This window comes from Stenella coeruleoalba (genome assembly GCF_951394435.1).
Source record: "Stenella coeruleoalba genome assembly, chromosome: 6".
Taxonomy (NCBI): Eukaryota; Metazoa; Chordata; class Mammalia; order Artiodactyla; family Delphinidae; genus Stenella; species Stenella coeruleoalba.
Window position 1 is genome coordinate 35,030,441 of NC_137151.1, and position 26,069 is coordinate 35,056,509.

Consider the following 26,069-nt stretch of genomic DNA (forward strand, 5'->3'; position numbering starts at 1 on the left):
TATATCACAATTTATGTAGTCATTTGCTTATTGATGGACATCTGTCGGCATTTGGTTGAAAATACATTAAATTTATGGATCAGTTGACAACTTACAATATTTAAGACGTCCTATTCAGAAAGAAGTTACATCTGCTTACTAAATACTCATCTAATTTTCTTCATAAAGATCTTATACATGCTCCATCATCCATTAGCCACTTCGTTTCCCTGACAAGTAACATGTAGAGAAAGGGGGTGTGTGAAAAAGTAAGCACACTTATTCAGATGGGTAAAAACTGATTTTAGTTGTATTAATGGCCTCACTTTGCTTAGAGCCCCTACTTTCACTAACGACAGAATTGGGGAGGAGAAGACAGATTCACCATTAAGGAACTCATCTTCCCTGGGCTTCACACTTTGCTTTGGGGTTCAGTATTTGATCAAATTGAAGTTCAAATTTCTGTCAGGCTGTTTCTCTTTTCGGAACCTCCTCACCCCATTTTCTTTATCAAGTTGGGAATCAGTGCATGGAAGGAACTCTTTCTTGCTGTCTTCTGAGTTTTTACTCGTTGTTCTTCCTATCACCTGTTACTGAACGTCCCTGCCTTAGTCCATGCCTTATCCTAGACTCTCCTGTCTCAACAGGAAGTCTGAGATCCTGTACACTGAAGTTTCCTTATTCCAACAGGCTCTCCTACCTCCATTAATTAGGAACATAGTTTTCACAGGAGCTTATACCCTGCAGCTGCTAACTGCAACTTCTCTATCCATTTCCAGTCTCCCTTACCCTATTGTACACAAACCAGTGGAGAGAGGTTTGTATTAGTGAACTCAAATACCACATATAAACATTCCCCAACTGGCCCCGCAGGCCCCAGAATCATCTGTTGTCAAAAGCTGCAGCAAAAGGAAATGCTACATCATGTACATACTGATCAAAGCTAAGCCTCAGGGACTATTAATATCATAAACAGCAATAACTCTTTTCCTGGAAAAATGCCATAAAATTTAAGAGTGGTCTGTAATATAGAAAATGACATATTGGGGACTCCCCTGGCGGCCCAGTGGTTAAGACTTCACCTTCCAATGCAGGGGGTGTGGGTTTGATCCCTGGTTGGGGAGCTAGGACCCCACATACCTCGTGGCCAAAAAACCAAAGGAAAAAACAGAAGCAATACTGTAACAAATTCAATAAAGACTTTAAAAGTCGTCCACATCAAAAAAAATCTTAAAAAAAAATGTATTTCCCTTAAAAAAGCAGTTAGAAAATAATTCTGAGACCTTACTCTTAGGATATATAAGTTAAAAAAGTTATTAAAGAGTAATGCAAAAAGTATAATAAACTTTTTATTTTCATAAACTGTCTTTAAAAAAAACCAAAGAGAACTGGAATTAACCTTGGAAAGTCATCTCCAAGGCCTCTTAGCTTTCACACTAACAAATTCTTATAAGGACTCTCCTCACAGGAACCTACACCTAAATGTTTACCATAATGCCGTATTTCCACCCCTTTGCCCCAGGAATCAAGCAAAAAGGGAAAGACTCATATTCATGAATAAATGGAAGCAATAATTTATAATAGAAATAAAGCCAATAGACAACTGCAGAAAAAGTTATTTTGGTGAAAAAAAGTAGTTGGCAATTGAAAAATGTTATTTCTCCAATAAGACACCACATAACAAAAACAACAGACCTTTTCCTACACATGAAAACAAAGGTCTCAGTTATAGAAATGACACACTATTGCAATCCAACTTTTTTTAGGCAAGAAGCACACTAAACAAAGGGATAAAACCTGCGTTGGTATAAAAGGAATGTGACATATGAGGCAATCAACTTGGTTCTTCTTCCTCAGAGTAAATCTTCCTGAATCATCACTCCCAGAAGCACTTCTCTGGCTAGTAGAGCTCCACCCAGACTCCACGCCAGAGGTGGAAGGCCAGTTTCTCTGGTTACTTTCAATAGCTCAATCTTCAAGCAAGTAGTTAGGGTTAACTACTAAGTAGGGATCTTCTTCATAGCTCTCACTTCCTTCTGTGGAGCCTTTCAATCCAGCTTGGGTGAGCTCAATTAGAACATGATCCTATGAAACACAAACGTTTGTCCTCAGTTCTCCAGCAGTATTATAAGAATGCTAAGATACACAGGACTTGGACTTGACCCTTCTTCTGAATATTTGTGACTAACATTTTCTTTCATTTCCCCCCAGAAACTCTCTCAGAAAAAGGACTATATCTTAAAGTCAATATCAAGCTTCTGCTAAGTCACCTTCCCATTAGGATATAGACTTTTTCATATCATAAACTTCTTTTGAAAAATTAAGAAATACATCAGTAAGACTGACGTTGTGATTTTAATCAGGTTCCCTAGCATATATATCAACTACTTATAAATATAACTTCAAAAAAGAACATATGAATTTTATAATCATGCAATTGTATAAAATCCTCTGATAAGTATGTTTATGATTCTGTTTATCACTCTGATAAGTGTTTAATTTCACTTAATATTATGTTAATTTTTAATTATTGGCCACTGAACTCTTTTATATACCATCCATTCATAATTTAGTTAGAAGTAGAATCTAAAGATAATTAACATGAAACAATTTTCCCTCTGACCTATTAACTAATTAAAAAAAGCAGAACATGCCATGTGGCTTAATAAACTTGATGACAGATTTGAAGCCATGATGTAACTATAAGTCTAATACGTCCACAAATGAGAAAGGCTCCTACCGAAGGCTCATACAGAGGAACTCAGGAAATAGTGATGTGATCCTAAGAAGGTGGAAAAGGCCCACAGTATAAGCACTAATTCCACTAAGAGGGATTGGACACTTTCAAGCACTCACTCTATGTACTAACACACCTTCACAGGAAGCATATTTGATTAGCACAGTACAAGTTCCTTAGTCTTCTGTATTGAGTTGGCTCAGGCGGTGAGTCAAACTTAAAAAGGTAAGCCCAATTTAGATCAGTTAATTTCACAACGTGTCCAAATGTGGATTTCTTGCATGGACCATCTTATCTTACACTGATACCAGGGCCACAAGGGAGGGAAGGGCTGGCCTGATGCAAACACATTGCCCACCACTAACTAGATAGACAACTCTGAGCACAACGCCACCCCAGTTCAGCTTTATTTTTATACATATTATTCATTAAATTTTGAATGGAATAGTTCTTCCCACACCCCCACACCTGTAACCATAGACTCATCTAGTTCTATAGGGAAATAATTTTTCAGATGACAAACCCTGATATGTGACAACTATAATATTTATATAGTGAGCATTGTGAAGTCAACTGCAATCTCTGCCATTTGAACAGAAAAATTCAATCATTTAACAAGTATTTGAGCCCTCTATGACTTAGGCACCACTGTAGATTCTGGGGACACAGTGGCTAAAGAAACAAAGTCCCTGTCCTCATGGTGCTTGCATGTTAACAAGAGAGACAAAATAAACACCTAAATAAAGACTATACTGCCAGGCAATGATAAGCACTATGAAGAAACAAAGCAGGGTAAAGGGGTGACAGCAAGGAAGAGGCTATTTTGACTGGCCAGGCAAGAATAACTTCTCCGAGAAGGTAACATTTGAGCAGACCTCAGAATGGAGGATGTAATATGGGCAAAGAAACAAAGGGCATGTACAAAGGCCTTCATGCTTGGTGTGTCTAAGGAACAGTGACAAGGCTAGTGTCACTAAGCAGAATGGGCAAGGGGAAGAGGCTATGAAAAGAGGTGAATGAGGTGGGCAGGGGCTTGCTTGTGTAGGGTTCTGCAGGCCACGGTACGGAGACTGGATTTTATTCTAAATGTGAGAGAAGGACTAGAAGGAAGGGCACTAAAACAATTTGATTTGTTAAAAGATCTGTCTGGCTGCTGGGCAGAGAGCCACTGCAAGGGAGGACAGTTAGGAGGCACCCATGGAGGTCCAGGCACGGTGGCTTGGGTAGATGTGACGGTGGTGAGAAGAAAACAGAGAATACTGATACTGAAGGCAAGGCTCACAGGATTTGCTTATAAAAGGAGAGAAGTTGTGAGGGGAAAGAGAAGTCAAGGAATCAAGGATAATTCTAAGGTGCCTGGCTTAAAGCAAATGAGTAAGTGAAACATTGCAAGGAAAAACTGTTTTGAACACATTAAGCGTGAGACGCCTATTAATTTGCAAGTAGGCAGCTAGCTACATACATTAGCAATTTAGAGGACAGGTGAGAGCTGGAGATATAAATATGGGAGTCATCACAAATGGTTTTTAATTCATAGAACCAAATGAGATCACTTAGGCAATGAATATAAATAGAAAAGAGGTCTGAGAACTAAGCATAATACTTCATTTAAAAAGTGACAAGAGAAAGACTCAGGAAAAGAGAATAAGAGGAAATAACCAGTGAGAAGGAGAAGACCCAGGAGAACATGGTGACTCAGAAGCCAAGTGAACAAAGTATTTCTAGAAGGAGTGATCAATTTTTTTTTTTTTTTTTTTTTTTGCGGTACACGGGCCTCTCACTGCTGTGGCCTCTCCCGTTGCAGAGCACAGGCTCTGGACACACAGTCTCAGTGGCCATGGCTCACGGGCCCAGCCGCTGCATGGCATGTGGGATCTTCCCAGCCCGGGGCACGAACCCATGTCCCCTGCATCGGCAGGCGGACTCTCAACCACTGCGCCACCAGGGAAGACCAGGAGTGATCAACTTTGACAGATGCTGCTGACAAGCTGAATACAGAAAATAATCAACTGATTGGAGTAGTGAGAAGGTATGTATGTAATGGTCCTTTAAGAGAGTAGGAGAATGAACTGCCTAGGGAAAAGTAATAGCATCGGGCAGTGCTACTGTGAGGTCAGTACTACTGTGACGTTGATAAGACAGAAGTAAAGAATTGTCCATTTGAGATTTGTGGTCATGAATTTAAAATAAAAGTGGGCACATGGTTGTATGCTTTTCTCCAGATACTTTTAACTGCATAGATATAGGTATAGAAAACGAATTAGATTGAACCAAATCTGGAATTTTGCCAAGCAAGTAATATAAAAGAGAATGAATGAAGTTGAAAGTATAAGAAAAAAGTGATCATGGGATAGATTTTAAGCTGGGTAATGGGGGAGATAACATGAGGAAGGATAAAATGCAGAAAATAGGTGACAGTGGTCAGGACGCTCAAAGGTTTATGGTAGAGTGGAAAACAAAGGTTAAAAACACACAAATAATAAGACCCTAAATTCACTTTACCAGCTTTAAGTTCTGCTTATTTTAGCAGAAGAAATAAGTCAATTAACTGTTAATAATTCTCTCTTGTTTTACACAACTCCTAATTCTGACTAGATCCTAATGATTCAAAATAAATGAACATCTAATGAACCTACAAAGATTTGAGGCATGAACTCCTTCTGTAATACCTCAGCAAGCTTAATTATATACGTACATAGTGGGTGAGTCGATAAATGACTTTCTCTATGATTCTCTTTTTATTTATCAGCTCCTCTTCAGAATCTATTTCTGATTCGATTTCCTTCAAGTACCAATTAACAAGCTCACTCCTCTTTAATGCCGACTCATCCTCTTCTGTAACAACAAAAAATACATTTAAAAAGGATTAAATTATCCTTGTAGCAAACTGTATTGCCAATTCTTGGAGTCTGCATGCACAAGATAATGTACAGATTAGATAACCTTCAATCTGTCAGAAAACATATCTGCTGAAATAAGATTTGCAATCTTCCAGCATAAGCCTGAAAAATATTACTTGAATTAAAGTATGCCTTACTTTATCCTGAAAAGAAAAATCTAAAAAAATAGAGATTATAAGAAACAAGTTTCTTAAAGCTATAACGACTTCAAAGTATGAAGGTGTTTCCTTCACCTTCTCATGCTTCACCACCTATGATAATCTGTCAACAGCAGTTGAAAGCGTAAATTAGGAATGAAGTCACAGCAAGCAAAACTGCTTAAATACAACTATTCCTCTTTGGAAAGGGGAACACTTTATGGAATTGAGGTCAACCAAGGAGTGAAATCCATAGGTATTCACTCAAAAATAAAAAATTACCAATTTATTCCAGCAAGGTCTATCCTTATTGACTGAACTACCTGCCCTTTAGAGTCCAGAACTCTAAATTCACAAGAGAAGTTGGAACCTGGCAATATTTTAAACTATCACAGATATAAAGTATACTAAAAGAAAACTTCATTTGTCTTGATTTTAGAAATTGCTAATAAAATACAAAATCAAAATAGGAAAATTTTAGCTTTGCTGATGATGCCTCTGAAAAGTTTTATTATGGTTGTACTGAAATTTCAGTGGTTTGTCCAAATGCTTTTGAGTAAGTAATCTCTTTGGTTTACAGTTTAAAGTTTTGCCAGGGGACTTCCCTGGTGGTCCAATGGTTAAGACTCTGCACTCCCAATGCAGGGGGACTGGGTTCCATCCCTGGTTGGGGAACAAAGATCCCACATACCGCAATGAACCCACGTGCCCTAGAGCCCATGTGCTGCAACCAGAGAAGCCTGAGAGTGGCAACGAAGACCCAGAGTAGCCTAAATAAATAAATGAACTTTAAAAAAAATAAAGTTTTGTTAGAAAACAGCTGTCTATCTGAAGACTGAGAATTAATAACTTACCTGGCTGGGTGAATAGCGTCTTTTTTCTTTTTTTAGGGAAAGGAGGAAGACCTAGAATTTATCTGTGGAATGCACTGTGTGGATGCTAATCGTATCTTTGCTCCATTGATGGTTGGCCATGTTTAAAACTTAGTTGCATGAGAGAGAGAAAGAATAAGTACAACATGAACACAGGAATGTTTGCTCCCAAATCTTTTTATGTGAGAAGGGACTGGAACTAAAACCTCTCTGTCCTAGTGGCCTCTTTACTGCCTTCTTTCCTCCTTCCCACTGGTCCACAGTTCCCAGGGGACTGAGGGCAGAAACTAAAGGGCTTAAATCTTTTAGTAAGCTAAGACAATCTCTGGTGTTCTCTTCCTCCATCGCAGTTAGGACACTCTGATGAGAATATGTCTGGAAGCCAGCATACTGACAGTCAAATAAGAATTTTTTGATGGTTAATCACCAACCGAAGTTTAAGTTCAACCCCTTGATTTAATCACTTTTCCTTCTGCCTTGTGGCTAATTACAGGTTGAGAAAACCTGGATAGCATGGTAAAGCAGTTAAGAACAGGAAGGGTAGTAATGTTCAGGTATCACACTTTACCTACAGAGAAATGAGGATTTTACTTCATTTCTAGTCTGGAATGTACTTGTGCTAATAGCCTTTTGAGTTTCAATTACTTGTCTATGATATATAAACACTCTAGGAGTCCATCCATTTTAAACAAACCCATTGTAAGGAAAAGTGACTTTGCATCTGTAAAAACATTTGTTAAGTGCGTCTTTATATATTATCAGATCCCAAATTCAGCTTCACAAATATTAAAATAGGCCAAGGACATTAATAAGAATGAGTCATAAACCTTTGACAATGAACTTGTGGGGAAATATCTGGGCTGGTAGATATGCTGACATTCCCTAGTAGATTTTGTTTGCCAAAGTGAGCTTGTCTAACAGTTTCTCATCTCTTCTGACAAAATAACACAATCTTTAGCAATCAGAAGTTGTTAGCTGATTCACTTTGTCATAAAGCAGAAACTAACACACCATTGTAAAGCAATTATACTCCAATGAAGATGTTAAAGAAAAAAAAGATGTTAGACAAAAAAAAAAAGTTGTTTATGTGAATACAGCTTATGTAAGTGACTCAGCATGTGAGCAGCACTAAGTATGTATGGCCTCACCTTCTTCCATCTTTCTGAGATGAAGCACAATAAGGTTAGAGATTCGGCAGTATTCGGAGAAGCCCAGCCTTAGGGAGGCTTTTGGAACAGCATCTTGGTTCATGTCTTCACTGTGGCCATTAATTCCATTCACAGGAGCAGGGATATCAGCATGACCTAAGTGAAATATTAACTGTTTGAATCTTCTTTCTGTGCCTCCAATACTCCCTTATTAAATGTTTATAAATATACTACTTATATTTTAATACTACTATTAATAATATTAATATAGTTATATAATTATAACTATATTATATAGTTATAATTATATAACTATATATATTATATATATTTATATATATTATATATATAAATATATAATATAAATATTTATGAATATTTTTATAAATATAAATATTATATAAAATTTTTATATTTATAAAATATATATATAAATATTATAAAAATATTTATAAATATAAATATTATGTAAAAATATATAATTTTTTTATATTTATATATTATATATTTTTATATATATTATATATAAATATAAATATTATATAAAATATAGTTATATAATTATATATATAATATAGTTATATAAATATATAAATATATATATTTATAAATATATATTTATATATATTTATATATATATTTATATATATTATATATATTTATATTTATATATATATAAAATAATATTTAAATATTATATACATAATTATATTTATATATATAAATATATAAAAAATATATTTATATATATAACTATATATAAATATATATATAAATATATATATAACTATATTTTTATATAATATATAAAAAATATATATTTATATAATATATATATTATATAAAAATATAGTTATATAATTATAGCTATATTATATAGTTATAATTATATAACTATATATAAATATATATATTATATATATAATATATATTATATAACTATATATATAATATAAATAATAATATAGTATTAAATTAAATAATTAATTTAATACTAATATTAATAATAATATAAATATATTTATACTTATATACATAAGTATAAATACTTATATTTTAATACTATAACCATATAGTTATACTCAGTATTTAGTAATTGTATAAATAAATTAGAAAATTTATAAATGCTACCAGTGAATACAAAAACCCATTTGGAAGGGATGGGAAGATTGGGAGATAAAAGGATTTCATAATCTGAAAGTGCATTTGCAATATTAAGTCCACTGTCTCCATTTTGGTGTTTTTTCTCTCAGTCTTTCAAGCATATATATTTTATATCAAGTAATTATATTTTAACTTAGAAACAGTTAATAAAATTCAATATCCATTTTTTCCCCTTTTGCTAATAGACTTCACAACCATCAGTAAGTGCATTTTTACCATGACATCTCAGAGAACATTTTGGTCCCTAACTCTAGAACAGTCATGAACAGACACCTCACCATGGATGCCATCTGGGCCCTCATCTACCTCCATCTGGGCATCTTCGTCTTGATCTAGATTGACATCAGGTGTTTCTACACGGATGATTGATTTATTCAGTAACCTGAAAGCTTCCTTCACATGTTTAGGCTGGACCTAAACCAATCAAGATGAAGTAAATCAGTAAGCCAGTCTTTTTGATATAACAAACAGACTTTCTCCATATGAAATTACAGTGGCATTTTGGTTTTCTCACTTTCTCCCTCTACACAACATAAAATATGAGAGAACACCATAAATTCACCAGAATGGTTAAAAGGACCAACAATATTGAGAATGTAGACAACTTTCATTCACTGCTGCTGGGAATATAAATTGTTACAACCATTATGGAAAACTGATTTTCAGGCTTTACTAAACTGCACACACCTACAATCTATGACCCAATGATTCCACTCCTAGATACACACCAAACAGAAATGTACGTATAAATACATCAGATGAACTAAAAGACCTGCACATCCCATAAGAACCCAAATTGGAACTATCCAAATGTCCATTAATAGAAGAATGAGCCAATCACTGTGATAACATTCACTGATAGTTACGTGTATTTAACCACAACTGGGAGGGGAAAAAAGGTTGAAAACAACCTAACTAACCATCAGGAAAAGTATGGTTAGAATACTATATAACCATAAAGAAAAAAAAAAAAGGTTATCCTCAGAGAACAGTAGCAGTGACTGTAAACAAACTGAAAGGGTAGCTCTTAGAGATGCTAGTAAGGAATGTTCAACTTCCTGATCTGGGTATAGATTACATAGATACGTTCATTGAAAGTTAACAGAACTGTACACTTGTGATTTGTGCACTCTCTGTACGTATGTTTTGCCTCAAAAAAAAAAAGCCTACTTAGAAGAAAAATTACAAGTCTATTTGGGGGCAGGGGGAGACTGCTTTAAGTCTTTGTATGAATAATCAACAGTCTCTCTAAATCTACTCCCTTCCTAATGAGCTGAGCCCTATAACAATAGATAAACCCAGCAGAGCAGCCTTTTTTTTTTTCCTTTAAATACATTACCACCTGCAATGAAACTTTAAGCCATTTGAGAACAGTCAATATCAAGACATATCCTAGTAAACTTACTGGTCTACAAAAATAAGATACTTTGGAAAGAGAAAATACTTTGGAAAGAGAAAAATATCAAACTACTTATGGAGGAAAAATTAATAATCAAGGGCTGGCCTCAGATTTTCGCAAAGAACAACTGATGTCAGGATACAGTAGAAAAATTTCTAAGAAAAGAAAATATGAGCCAGAGGTTGGATGTCATTCAGGTAAAGACTACAAATAACCCTGCTGAACATAACACTCAGGGAATATTATTCCCATGAACTCATCTTTTTCATCAAACCCTTGAAAAAAGGCCAATTTTCAATCAGTGAAGTGATAAGTTAGAAATCGTAACAAATTTATCTCCAATGATCATGCCTTGCACACATTTAGCTACAAAACTAAGACTTAAACAAACGTGGGAATCAAGAGTGACAGAAGAAAATGTAAATGGTATATGTCCTGAAGATAGAGGGGTACAGGGAGACCCAAGAGATGGGAGTAAATTTGCTGATAGCCCCCAAAATGAGCGGAAGACGTAAATAAACATTTCTCCAAAGACATATAGATGGCCAAGACGCATATGAAAAGATGCTCAACATCACTAACTACTAGAGAAATGCAAATCAAAACTACAATGAGGTATCACCTCACACCAGTCAGAATGGCCATCACCAAAAAATCTACAAACAATTAGTGCTGGAGAGGGTGTGGAGAAAAGGGAACCCTCTTGCACTGTTGGTAGGAATGTAAATTGATACAGCCACTGTGGAGAACGGTATGGAGGTTCATTAAAAAAACTAAAAATAGAATTACCATATGACCCAGCAATTCCACTACTGGGCATATACCCAGAGAAAACCATTAATTCAAAAAGACATATGCACCCCAATATTCATTGCAGCACTATTTACAATAGCCAGGTCATGGAAGTAACCTAAATGCCTATCAACAGATGAATGGTTAAAGAAGATGTGGTATATATATACAATGGAATATTACTCAGCCATAAAAAGGACAGAAATTGGGTCATTTGTAGAGGCGTGGATGGACCTAGAGACTGTCATACAAAATGAAGTAAGTCAGAAAGAGAAAAACAAATGTCATATATGAACACATATACATGGAATCTAGAAAAATTGTACAGATCAAACTTTTTGCAAGGCAGAAAGACAGAGAACAAACGTATGGACACCAAGGAGGGAAAGGGGAGGTGGGATGAATTGGGAGATTGCAATTGACATATACATACACTAATATGTATAAAATAGATAACTAATGAGAATCTGCTGTATAGCACAGGGAACTCCACTTTGCTGTACAGTAGAAACTAACACAACATTGTAAGACAACTATATCCCAATTAAAAAAAAATTTTGCTGATTGCCTCTCACCTGTAACAGATGATAAATCAAGCCATGGATAAGCATATCTGACTGTGCAAAGGTAAACAGTAAAATATTATTTACTAAAATCAGGTGGTTGGGAGGGAAGGGAAGAAGAAAGAAGATGAAACATGCTAATTTTATCACTTCATAGTAGAGAACCAATAGAGAACTAAGGGTACAATATAAAGTTATAATAATAAAAGTAACCACTAAAATAACTTTCTGAATCTCAGAACTACACATACAAGCAAAAGCAAAGTGACCACAAAATGAAAAATCATGTCAACTATAAAAAGAAAACAAAAACGAAAACCCAAATAAACCTATCTCTCATACCAATAAATGTAAATGGGTTTAACTTACATGCTAAATAAATTTTCTTTGCATCACAAAACAAAATCCGACTCTATGCTGTATATGTATATAAGACACACTTAAACTTACTCAGAAATGCCGAAAAATAGTAAAAAGTTAGGCAAAGGTATACCTGTATACCTAACAAAGAAAGCAAGGTGGAGTTCAGGCCAAAAGGCATAAATGAGACAAAGTTAGAGGGTACAAATCTCAATGAAAATATATGTATCAGTTAAGAGAACAACAATATCAGTAAAATAGAATTTATAGGAGAAAAAAGGATAAATACAAAGAGACAATAACTATGTTGGTAGAGAAATAAAACCTATTCATAGGAGACTTTTCTTTTAATTAATTAATTAATTTTTGGCTGCACTGGGTCTTCATTGCTATGTGCAGGCTCTAGTTGCAGCGAGTGGGGGCTACTCTTCATTGCGGCGCCCAGGCTTCTCCCTGCGGTGGCTTCTCTTGTTGCGGAGCATGGCCTCTAGGCACGTGGGCTTCAGTAGTTGTGGCTCACGGGCTCTAGAGCGCAGGCTCAGTCGCTGTAGCTCACGGGCTTAGTTGTTCCACAGCATGTGGGATCTTCCCAGACCAGGGCTTGAACCCTTGTCCCATGCGCATTGGCAGGCGGATTCTCAACCTCTGCACCACCAGTGAAGTCCCCATAGGAGACTTTTAACTTTCAATCTAGAGAAGATACAGTAGACCAAAACACCCGACAAAAAAATAGAAGACCTATGTAACATAATAAGGTAACCTCCCCCTTCACAGATATATAAAATTATATACACTGTAAACAGAGACTAGGCCTTCCATTGAAGTGCTCATGGAACACCTATGGAAATGGGCTCTGGGCTACAAAGCATCCAAAAAACCAAATTCCAAAAAACCAAAAAACTAAATGAGAAACATAGACATCATTTTCTAATCACAATGCAGTAAAATTAAAACAAGCAACCAAAAAAACATTCTAACTGGATATTATTCTAACTGGATATTATTAAACTCTGAAACAACTCTTGGTAGTGGATACTTTTCTAGGAAAATGTAGCTTACCAAAACTGACCCAAGAAGAGATAGAAAATCTAAACAAGACTGACTTCCATGGCAGAAATTAAGAACCATGCACCCAAATTGTATACACTAGACCCAGAGAGTTTTACTTGAGAATTCATATCAGTAAAATAGCAGATAATTTTAATGCAATAGAAAACCATTCTAGAATAGAGAAAAAAGGGGAAAACTTTCAAAAATGTAAATGAAATAACCACGATAATAAAACAGACTGCAAAAACAAATGGAATCAATGTTTTTTATGAGTACTGCTTTAAAAATTCTAAATAACAGCAAACAAGCCAAATGCATTAAAAAAAAGTGGGATTTATTCCAGGAAGGCTTGACATTAGAAAGTCTATTAATTTATTTTTCATTTTAATAGATCCAGGAGAAAAAAAAATCACGATTAACTCTATACACACTAAAAAGACAACTGGCCAAAAAAAAAAAATCTTCTTGATAAAAATATTCAAGACATAATAATAAATGTATAGTTCCTATTGATAAAAACACATCGTATCTCAGCCACAGAGCCAATTAGGAACAAGAAAAAAATGTCCAATGTCATAATTATTAGACATTGTATTACAACAGCAAAGGTAAATTAGTGGAAAATATGGGAAAAGATTAAGTTTCTTTTTCAATAAGAATAGAAAGAAAAACATATGCCATTTATCATTTGCAAATAAGAACAAAAATCTGGAAAATCAACAGACTCAACTGAAAAACTACTACAAACAAAAGGCATCAGTATAGTACATAACTAGCATACAGATATCAATAGTTCATATATACACGCAACAACCAGTTAAAATATAAAATGAAAAAAGTCTACCTTCAATACCCACAAAAATAACAAAATATCAAGAAATAAATTCAACAAGAAACATGCAAAAATCATATGAACTTTAAAACCTATTGAGTGAAACAAAAGACATATGTGGAAAAATCTAGAAACAATAAATGCTGGAGAGGGTGTGAAGAAAAGGGAACACTCCTACACTGCTGCTGGTAATGTGAATTGGTACAGCCACTATGGAGAACGGTATGGAGGTTCCTTAAAAAACTACAAATAGAACTACCATATGACCCAGCAATCCCACTACTGGGCATATACCCTGAGAAAACCATAATTAAAAAAGAGTCACATACCAAAATTTTCATTGCAGCTCTATTTGCAATAGCCCGGAGATGGAAACAAACTAAGTGCCCATCATCGGATGAATGGATAAAGATGTGGCACATATATATAATGGAATATTACTCAGCCATAAAAAGAAACGAAACTGAGCTATTTGTAATGAGGTGGATAGTCCTAGAGTCTGTCATACAGAGTGAAGTCAGAAAGAGAAAGACAAATACCGTATGCTAACACATATATATGGAATTTAAGGGAAAAAAATGTCATGAAGAACCTAGGGGTAAGACAGGAATAAAGACACAGACCTACTGGAGAACGGACTTGAGGATATGGGGAGGGGGAAGAGTGAGCTGTGACAAAGCGAGAGAGAGGCATGGACATATATCACTACCAAACATAAGGTAGATAGCTAGTGGGAAGCAGCCGCATAGCACAGGGACATCAGCTCGGTGCTTTGTGACCGCCTGGAGGGGTGGGATAGGGAGGGTGGGAGGGAGGGGGACGCAGGAGGGAAGAGATATGGGAACATGTGTATATGTATGGCTGATTCACTTTGTTGTGAAGCGGAAACTAACACACCATTGTGAAGCAATTGTACCCCAATAAAGATGTTAAAAAAAAAAAAAAGACATAAGTGGAAAGATAATGAGGTCTCTGGTACTCAGAACTGTTAACGAATGTTTGCATTTGTCATTCTAGACACCTGAAAGGAAGGCACTGCTTTAACCTCTTGAACTTAGGCATGGCCATGTTAATTCCTCTGACCAATGAAATGTGACCAGCAGTGTCATGTCATTTCTAGATAGAAGGTTAAGAAATGGCATATGATTCACCTTGTCTTTTCTGTCTTCTGTGATCATGGAAGTGTATGTCAAGAAAGAACCTTTACATCAGCCTGAATTTCTGAGCGATGTGAAGCGCAGAGCCTCTGGCTAACATAAATGAACATGAAGCATGAGCAAAAAAATGTAATTGTTTCTGTTTTAAACAGCTGAGATTTTTATAGTGGCATAATCTAGATTCTAACCGCTATTATGCTTTCTTAGAAAAAATCATCATAAAGAAGTCAATTCTCCATATTAACATATAAATTTAACATGTTCTCAATATCAATAATTTTTTGGGGGGTATACTATTTTTATTTTATTCATATTTAAATTTCACCTCAAATACTGAGCTCAAGTATATGCTGGCCCTATGTTCAGATTTTTGAAATAAAGATAAATGGACAGATAGCTTTAAGGGTGAATGTATTTCATATTTCACAATATATTCAACAATTAGGGAAAATCTAGGGGGTGGTATAATTATATACCTTTATACATTTAGTAGCACAAGTACAGGGAAAAGCCATGCAACTGGAGGAAAAACCCATTTCAGGGCTGAACAGAGAGGTCCTTGAATGCCAACAGAATCTCCCCTTGACTTCAGACAAACCAAGGAGTCTGTCAGTATACAAAAAACACTGAATTCAGGAGCAATAGGACAGGTATTAAGGAATTGGTTCTTGCCAATCAGGATTATGTGGGCCAGTCTGAAGTGAGCAGAGGTGGCTGGAGATGTTGTAGCTCAAGTTCAGAATCTATAGATTAGAACAGCAGTCTAGAGACAGAATGGTTAGTGCTTTGTTCAAAAATTCCTGGGTTTTCCAAACAAGTTCCTAGGATGCTTTCCTCAAACAGTGAATATCACTCATCAATAAAAACCAAAACAAAACAAAGCCAGCTGGCTATTAAGTTCACAACAGCCAAAAGAGAACAATGCAGTGGAACATGCATTGGAACAAAAGTGCAACAATGCAGTGGAACAAAAGAGAACATTTAAAATATTGTGGTACTAATGCAAGAGGAGGCTAAGACAGCATAGGAACAGAATTCAGGAAAGAGATCCTAACAAACACAAGAATATATAATAAAAGCATACCAAACCAGTGTGGAAAAGACGGATTGTTCAGTAAGTGGTGTTGGAACAACTAGGAAACTAGCTGAAAAAGAATCAACTGATTTACACCTCACATCTTACAGAAGGATAAATACCAAATGTTTGAATGATTTAAATACAAACAATGAAACCATCTAAATGCTTGAGGAAATCCTGAGAAAATTCTTTTATAATCTTAGAGTGGGGGAGGCCTTCTAATAAAACAAAGTAAAAAGTGAACAAAGAATATGATCATAAAAGGAAGTAGAAATGGCTCTTAAATATATGCAAAAACACTCAATTTTATTCAGGAACTGCATCTGTGTATATATATATGCATATATGTATATTTATTTTATATCATATGCATTTACTACCTATTGAAAAACCAAAAAAAGGAAAGAAAAATCTGTTAGAAATTCTCCAAGACACATCAGTTCTATGAAATTCATTTTAAGAAACATTACAATGAAGAAAAAAAAAAAGGTACAAATGTTAGTATGGTTTTTAAGAATTCCCCTCCATCATGGCCTATTCTTTCTCTACAGATTCCACTATATTCCTCCCAATACCCTTCACTCTAAACTTTCCACCTTCACTCTAAAAATTCCTACCAAAATTCTATACACCCTTCAGTGATCCAGTTTAAATGTTGGCATCTCCCCAAACCCTCCACCTTTGTTATGAAATAATTCATTGATCTCTGTACTCTTTGCTGATGACACTCCATCTAATATCGTCTCTCATATTTCACATGCTTAATTAAACATATGTCTTGCTCCCACCAAACTATCAGCAATGGAAGACAGGGGCTCTTTTATTCATCTCCTAACTTACAAAGATGTCCACTAAATGTCAGGAGAATCAAAGAATAACAAGTAAGACAGTGTGAAAGTATTTTGTAAACAGTAAAGTACCACATCAGAGAATTTGAAAAATTAGACAAAAGGAAAAAAGCCAAAAAATGAAATCTATGAGATAGAAATGGTGAATGAAGTAAGAACAGTGGTTACTTCTGGGGAAGGAAGGGTGCAAGGGAACTTTTTAGGATGATGTAAACCTTCTTTGTTATAAGCTGAGTGGCCACAAGGGTGTACGTAAAAAGTCAAAGCTGTACATTTTTCTCTATGTGAATTATACCTCAATCATACTATTAAGAAAAACAGCCAAACTCCTTCCTCAAACAAAATCTTACACTGTCTAAAATATAAAGCTAGATAAAAGCAGAGCTTGTTTGCTTGAAGCAGAGATGAGGGCATCCTTCCACTCTGCCCCCCATTTACTCCCTAAATACCCACTGACATGTACCTGTAGAACCCAGGGCTCAAAGAACAATTTAATATACACATGTTATACAAAGGAGAATTCCCTTATTAGGAGACTGGAGGCTACATTATCATATCTGCATCCCCTCCCACAGGCCTAGCACATTGTAGGATTTAAACAAATTTTCCTTGAATGAATGGCATTAATCTTGAACTCACCTCTATATGTATGTACTCTATAATCTATGTCATGATTATCTCATTATCATTAATCTAACTACTACATTCAAAAAATGGTTGACAGCAACATTCTTCAAGGGGAAAACCCCAGGGTCAGGGGTCATGTATCCTATGAGCACTCAATAGTCATATAAAAATAAATCTGCAACTAATGCTAGTATGTCTTATACCAAACATAAAAACAGCTTGTAAGCCAACAAATCAATTTCTCTTTCCCATTATGTTAGAGTGACTTTGATACCTCATCACAGCAGTGCATCCGAGCCATTGCTTCAGAGAGACGGATCATGCTCTCAAGCTGTCGCACTGTAATCCTCCATGAAGACTTGGTTACTCCAGAACCATCCCTCTGGCGGAGGCGTTTATACTGTTCCACAATGAAGTCCTCCGACTCTTTAGAAATCTGTTCCAGAGTATCAGTGAAGTCAGAGCATTTCTACTTAATGGGAGCAGCTTTAAACATTAAGTTTAAGAGCCTTCCAGGTGAAGATACTCTGGGGAAACTAAGAAGGTCAAAACTTTGAAACCAATGACAAGAAATTAATACTGAAATGCCTTTCAAAAGAAACTAATACAAAGGAGGACTATGAATTCCATGTACTAATTTTATGAATAGGAAGACAGTAGAGTTAGTATTTAAGCAAATGACCATTTCTAAACAATGTATACTTTTATACCCAACATGCGAAAGCTCATTAAACAGATTACTGCTCAGGCTATTCTTGAGGCTCAGTTAATTAACTTATGCAGTCTTTGGGAAAAAGAAAAGTCAATATATATAATACTGCCCCCTATCAGTGGCTTCACGTTCTGTGGTTTCAGTTACCTGTGGTCACCTGAAGTCTGAAAATATTAAACAGAAAATCCCAGAGATAATTTATAAGTTTTAAATTGTGCACCATTCTGAGAAGTGTGATGAAATTTTATGCTGTCCAATGTCCCATCTGGGACAAGAATCATCCCTTTATCCAGTGTATCCACACTGTATATGTTACCTGCTTATTAGTCACTTAGTAGCCATTTTGGTTATCAGATCAACTGTTAGGGTAACATAGTGCTTGTGTTCAAGTAACCCTTATTTTACTTAATAATGGCCTCAAAGTGCAAGAGTAGTAATGCTGGCAATTCAGATATTCTCTTATTGTGCCTAACTTATAAACTGAACTTTATCACAGGTATGTACGTATAGGAAAAAACATCGTACATATAGGGCTTGGTACTATCTGTGGTTTCTGGCATCCACTGGGGGTCTTGGAACATATCCCCTACTGTATATATACCTTATTATTAGTTAAATAATAACAACAAAATGAGGCATTCTAAAGAATACTGTTTTTCAGAGCAAGGAACTAAGCATATTAAGGAAGCATGCCAAAGTCAAGAGGGACCAGCGTAGTCATGGAGAATAAATGCCTCTGCAAACAAAAGTGCTTTACCCTTCCCTTGGGACAGTGAGAGTCAATCCCAATATTAAGTGAATGTGATAGATAATTAAAATCTAAGCATAACTCCCAAAAGTCAAGCCAGAAAGAGTGTAAAAACCTCAACCAGAATCAAACAATTTTTTTTTTGTACTCTACTTTAGGAAAATGTCAAAAAAAATGCATTATGGAGGTTTATCTTAAAAATAAATGTCCAAGTGAGCACCCTGGATCCTGTATTGTAAAAGTTACTCATGTTCATTACAATAACCTAGAGGAATACAAGCTTCCCTCAGAGACAGATTTGAGAGATTCAGTAGACTACTGATTTAAACACATGCAGTTTTAAGATTCTTAGGAATAATGGTTGAAATAAAAGGATATCCTACATTATTTGGTTATTCAAAACTGTTCACCCATAAAAATCTTTTTATTATACCTAAAAAGTTAAAGAAATTGAACTTTTCAGACTTTTAAAAAATTCCCTTTCTCAAGTCTCTCTGAGGAAACAAACTGTTCTCAAAAAAAACCAAAAACAAACCAGAAAACCCAAACCAAAATCAAACCAACCAACTAACCAACCAAATGACCTTAAACACCCAAACAAGTCAGGTTCAGTTAATTTCCATACAACGCTTTTGTTTAAATGCCACTTTCATATACTTATTATGCCCAATTACAGTACAAAAGGGCAGGTTACCTTGGGCTTAAACTGTCTTGCAAAAAGAAGATACCTCCTGATATCATCAAGGGAATACACACGATCAATTGATTCTTCAATTCTTGAATGCAAGTCTACTATTCGCCTGGCGATAGCATAGTCTGTAACCTAATTCAAAATAAGAAAGTCATTTTAATCAGTTATAGTAATATCCACTCCAGACTATCCCAGGCATTAAGAAATTTTTTATAGCTAACAACAAGCTCTAATATGCCACCATAAGATGTATTAATGGGTTCAAGTTTCTGATGAAAATTTAGTACCACATCCAAAATCAAAAGTTTAAATGTATACCTTTGCCCTACTCTAAGACTATTCCTGAAGGAATTTACTGACTTTAATATGGCAGAAATAAGATTTCTAGGACCCTAAGTGTGTCTAGAAGCATTAATTCATGCAACCCTCACAAAAAATTTACTAGGTAGATAATTATTACCCCCATTTTACAGATGAATAAATTGAGGCCTGGAAAGATTAAGTAACTTGTCCACACAGTTAGTAATAGAGCAAGGATTTGAAGAGTCTAATTTCAGAGTCCATCCTCCTAGCCACTACATTACGTTGCCGCTTATGAACATACGAATGATGATCATCACAGAACCGTTATTAACATTGAAAACAATAAAATCACACTAAAAATATGCAATACTCTCAAATAGTACAGAAAAAAAAAGTAGAGATACACAGCAAATGGTAAAGCAAACAGGGCAAAAAGTTAATGTGAACTGAATAAAGGGTATATGAGTATTATATGCACTATTATATTTCCTGCAACTTTTCTGTAAGTTTGAAATTATTTCTAATTAAAAAGCTAAAAAACTAATTTAGTAAATTATATATAGACAGAAATATATGAAAATCAGACAATGCCCAACAATGGGGAGGAGGGGACTGGGTTAAACATTTATATAGATTTGTGAAGGAAAAGAACCAAACCCAAACATAAAAAACGAAAACCCTCTAAACATTCACATTAATGGGAGGCAAATTTTATCTAGATGAATTTAAAATTTTGCCGTAAGCAAGAGGTATGCATTGTACTTAATGTACTGTAGGACCTCCATGCTCAGCAATTAAAAGTACAGTACAACATGACCTTCTACAGAAGGTCATTTTGTACTTCTGTGCACATCTGAGATGTGCAATGTTGTTAAATATTTAAGTCTAAGTATAAATAACTCTAATACTGACATGTTAGAATGTAAGTAAATCTGCAGTTTTTTAAAAAAAATTTCTTTTATTTATTTATTTATTTATTTATGGCTGCATTGGGTCTTTTTTGCTGTGCGCAGGTTTTCTCTAGTTGCAGCGAGAGGGGGCTACTCTTCATTGAGGTGGCTTCTCTTGTTGTGGACCATGGGCTCTAGGTGTGCGGGCCTCACTAGTTGTGGCTCACGGGCTCTAGAGCAGAGGCTCAGTAGTTACGGCGCACGGGCTTAGTTGCTCCACAGCATGTGGGATCTTCCCAGACCAGGGCTCAAACCCGTGTCCCCTGCATTGGCAGGCAGATTCTTAACAACTGTGCCACCAAGGAAGTCCCTAAATCTGCAATTTTATATTCAATCTTAACACTCTTACACAATTAGGAAAAAAAATGTGACACATGCAATAATTTGATAGGAAGACAGAGGAAGACAAATGACTCAATTTGAAAGAAAAAGAAAAATTTGTTTGGAACCCCAATTCTTTTCAACCTTAATGAAAGAACAAAAACAAAAATCTAATAAAAATCATGGGCTTCCCTGGTGGCGCAGTGGCTGAGAATCCGCCTGCCGAAGCAAGGGACACGGGTTCGTGCCCCGGTCTGGGAGGATCCCACATGCCATGGAGTGGCTGGGCCCGTGAGCCATGGCCACTGAGCCTGCGCGTCCAGAGCCTGTGCTCCGCAACGGGAGAGGACACAATAGTGAGAGGTCCGTGTACCGCAAAAAAAAAAAAAAAAAAAAAAAAAAAAACCTCTTAAAGAGTATGGTTGGGAATTAACTGAAATACTGTTTTTTTTGAGAATTAAAAAACAGTAACAAGGGGACTTCCCTGGTGGTCCAGTGGTTAAGAATCTGCCTTCCAATGCAGGGGACGCGGGTTTGATCCCTGGTCAGGGAACTAAGATCCCACATGCCGTGGAGCAACTCAGCCTGCGCGCCACAACTACTGAGCTCGCATGCCACCACTACTGAGCTTGTGTGCCTCCATTAGAGATCCTGAGTGCCACAAACTACAGAGCCCACATGCCCTGGAGCCTGTGCACCAAAACTAGAGAAGAGAAAACCTGCATGCCACACTAGAGAGAAGCCTGTGCAACACAACAAAAGATCCCACGTGCCGCAACTAAGACCCAGTGCAGCCATAAATAAATAAGTAAATAAGTAATAAATCTTTAAAAAAAACAAAACAAAAACAGCAACAAAACCAAAAAACTTGATATTCAACACAATTAAGCAGAACAAGCAATTCAAGTGATTTTCAGTTGCTTAATAAACCCGTCCAATCCTGTGCCACTCTGAGAGAAATGAAAGGTCAGTGACAACACATGCACCAGTTCTTCAGGAGTACATCCTCCAGGCTTGTCTCACTCAATTACTCAAACTGGAAATAATAAAGGAAGCTCAGAGCGATAGCTCATAGTTACCTCATTACATTCATCCACAAGTATAAAGAAGAGATCAAATCGGGACATGATAGGAGCTGACAAGTTTATATTCTGTTTCAATGATTTTGATCTGTCATAGTGTCCACTGATTGGGTTTGCTGCTGCCAAAATGGATGTCCTGGCATTTAGAGTAGCCTGACCACAAAAGGAAAAATCGTGACAGGTTTAAAAAGACAACTGTAATGGCATATGACAAAATGCTCAACCTCATTCATAATGAACTAAATGCAAACCAAAAGAATAAGATATCATCTTTCACCCAGTGAATCATCAAAATTAAAGTCTGATAATATATAGCAACAGGTACTCCCATATGATGTTGATGGTATGATGTGCACACCCTTTAAGCCAGCAATTTCTTACTAAGAATTTATCTTGCAGCTAGGTACAGGAAGATATGTACAAGGATGTTTACAATATTGTTTGTAATACTAAAGGCTGGAAATGACCTGAATGTCACTCTTCTTTATAAGAGTCTAATGAGCCAAACTGGGGTATGTACAATTGAAAATCATGGAGTAATAAAAAGACAAGTGGATCTAATATATACTGGTATAGAAAGATTACCAAAATAAAATTATGAAGTTAAATGAACAAGGAACAAAACTGTATGTGTATTATGCTTATTTATGATAAAATATTCCTAAAAGGGACATAAACTCAGCAGATACTTCTGAGAATCTATTGGTGCTAGGAGTTGGAGGGGAAGATTTTTTTTTTAACTTACGGTTTAAAGTATTGCTTACATTTTTCTTAACTATTTGAATGTATTACTTTTATTTTTAAAGTTTGATTTCTCTCTAATGCTAGTTACAATATTGTACTTATTATTTTCATTTAAATAATCCATCGACTTGATTAATAATCCTCAAGGCTGTGTTTTCCGTTTCAGTAAACTGCATTTCATGTTGAAGTAATGCATTTTATCCAAGTGATCGTCTAGAGCTACATTAATCTACAAGGCTAAGGCAAGATGCAATGGAACAGAAGTGGACACACGTACCTTCACTCCTGCTTTAGTGATGGAGATGGTCTGCTGTTCCATAGCTTCGTGAATAGCAACTTGATCCCGCACCTCCATCTTATCAAATTCATCAATACAACACACACCCTGTAACCAAACAAACCTAGCATAAGAAACTGCCTTTCAGATGTCAAACGGCAAGGGAACTCAAAGTTTGCTACCACAGAGACCTTTCAGTTCTTTTAAACAACTAAGATAGGTAAGTAAGCAATCCTAACTCCCTCTACTAGAATAAGATAGTACAATAGTTCCCAGAGCTCGAGGGAACCATACTCTTTTGACTCATTTTAAACCAAGAGTGAAACTAAAAACATGCAGTTACTTATTGCACTTTTATTCAACATCAAAACCTTGTATAAATCTCAGGGTCAAAATATTCTGGGTTACTACCTCAGTGTTGACTTTAGGCTGGGAAAGTGAAGGATGGAGTTGGAACATAATGTTTATAAGTATATATAGCTACAATTTACACGCATTCACAGAGCTAACTGATCTATGACAAATACATGCAAAATGCAATAGATATACTCATAGATGTGTCACAGTCTAGAAAGGAAAACTGCTGAGAAGTACTAGTCACAGCAAACACACAAGCTCAGGGCAAGTAATACGTTCTAGAGAAGTTCAGAAAGTGCTAATTAATGATGACAATCCCAATTTCTAGATTAATAAAACCATGAATTATTTACTAAAAGTACTTATTAAAAAGAGGACATCTCCTTAATAGGAACGTATAGGCCTTTATTGATAGGGATGGGGATATTCTGATTTCTTTATATCCAAGAGGGTAAAACGTTCTTACATTATCAGCCAGCATCAAAGCTCCAGCCTCAATGACAAACTCATGAGATTCTTCATCTCTCACAACAGCTGCTGTTAAGCCAGCAGCACTGGATGCTTTGCCACTGGTATAGACAGCTCTGGGACTGAATTCCTCCACGTGCCTGTTCAAGGTTATCATATTCATTAATATATGACTACAAAGCAACCTTTTCAGGATTATCAGCTGGTTATGGCTTATGTCAAGTAAGAATTTAAATTTCTAAAAGAACATTTGAAAGAGGCATTAAGAAAAAAAGCAATTCATAAAGACACATGCCATAGACCAAAGAGAAAGCCTTTTCTCCTTTGGTCTTTTAAATAGGTCAAATCCATTCCTGTTAAAGGAAGATGAAGTTCATACATGGCAAAAACAATAATAAACAGTTCAGCAAAAATGATCTATTAGAAGGCCTTGCACTTAAAATGAAAACAAACAAAAAACAAAACAAAACAAACAACTACAACGAAAAAAAGAAAAGAAAACAAAACAAGATGGGACATTTATTCCAAAAAGGCAAGGCTGGTTTAACATCTAAGAATCAATAACATGCCATATTAAAAAATGATAAGAACCACCTTAACAGATGCAGAAAAAGCATGTCAAAAAATCTAATGGCCATCATGATAAAAACTCAACTAACTAGAAGAGACTTTCCCTCAATCTGGTAAAGGGCATCTATGAAAACCCACAGCTAACATCATACATAATGGTAAAAGGCTGAATGCTTTCCCCCTAAGAGCAGGAACAAGATTTAGGGGTCTGCTCTTGCCACTTCTATTCAACATTATACTGAAAGGTTCAGCCAGGGCAACTAGGCAAGAAAAAGTCACCCAGATTTGAAAGAAACAACAACTATCACCATTTGCAGTTAACATGATCTTGTCGACAGAAAATCCTATGAAATCCACTATAAGAGTTAGAACTAATAAGTCAGTTCTTGCGATGCTGCAAGATAAAAGATCAGTAATTGTATTTCTACACACTTGCATTAAACAACCCAAAAATTTAACTAAGAAAACAGTTCCATTTACAATAGCATCAAAAAGAATAAAATACTTAGAAATAAGTTTAATAAAAGAAGAGCAAGCTTATACCCTGAAAACTACAAAACATTATTGAAAAATTAAAGAAGACCAAGATATCCCATGTTAATGGATCAAAAAACTTAATATTGTTAAAAAGCAAACATAATCGTGTACAATACTGTTCAGAGGCAACACTGCAGTACATCTTTCTGTGGTGGTGGTGGGAGAGGTGGGAGGCAGGGGCAGAGGAAATGAGAAAAAAAGAGAATTCTCTTAACACAGGACTATTACCTTCAAATCTAGAACTCAGTCCCTGATATACTTGAAGGAAATAGTATTTAATTATAAAACTTCAACTAAAAATGTTTCAGCTTCTAGAACATTTCCATGTTAAAAATTTCCCAGACAAATAAAGGAAAGGCAGCTTGATATAGTATGAAGACCACATGCTTGGCAGTCAAAATGCTAAGTTCTAATATTCATGGCTTAGAGGCACTTGTCAGCTCTATGCAGTTAGGCAAATTACTGAGGCTCAGAGAAGTTTTGATTGCCTCCCTAAAAGAAGAGAATAATATTACATGCCTGTCTGGATGCTGGTAGGATAAGACATAACACACACACACACACACACACACACACAGACACACACACACACACAAACACACACAGACACACACACACACAGACACACACACACACACATACACACACACACACACACACACACAC

The 26,069-nt window shown here is 35.7% G+C and overlaps 1 protein-coding gene across 2 annotated transcripts in view; it reads right to left on the reverse strand.

The window, feature by feature from the left end:
* Window positions 1-790: 790 nt before the first annotated feature.
* The window catches only part of MCM6 (minichromosome maintenance complex component 6), a 46,359-nt gene continuing 21,080 nt past the window's right edge, over window positions 791-26,069 (reverse strand). The window contains exons 8-16 of one of the 2 annotated variants that reach the window (XM_079924730.1): window positions 24,295-24,436; window positions 23,472-23,579; window positions 22,448-22,603; window positions 19,798-19,926; window positions 17,918-18,079; window positions 9,216-9,351; window positions 7,774-7,929; window positions 5,412-5,551; window positions 791-2,064 (exon numbers count right to left, since the gene is read on the reverse strand). In XM_079924730.1, the coding sequence (XP_079780856.1) occupies window positions 1,948-2,064; window positions 5,412-5,551; window positions 7,774-7,929; window positions 9,216-9,351; window positions 17,918-18,079; window positions 19,798-19,926; window positions 22,448-22,603; window positions 23,472-23,579; window positions 24,295-24,436 (1,246 nt within the window). In that variant the 3' untranslated portion in view covers window positions 791-1,947. The remainder of the gene's footprint in view (window positions 2,065-5,411; window positions 5,552-7,773; window positions 7,930-9,215; window positions 9,352-17,917; window positions 18,080-19,797; window positions 19,927-22,447; window positions 22,604-23,471; window positions 23,580-24,294; window positions 24,437-26,069) is intronic. The other variant, XM_079924729.1, reaches the window with a different exon arrangement.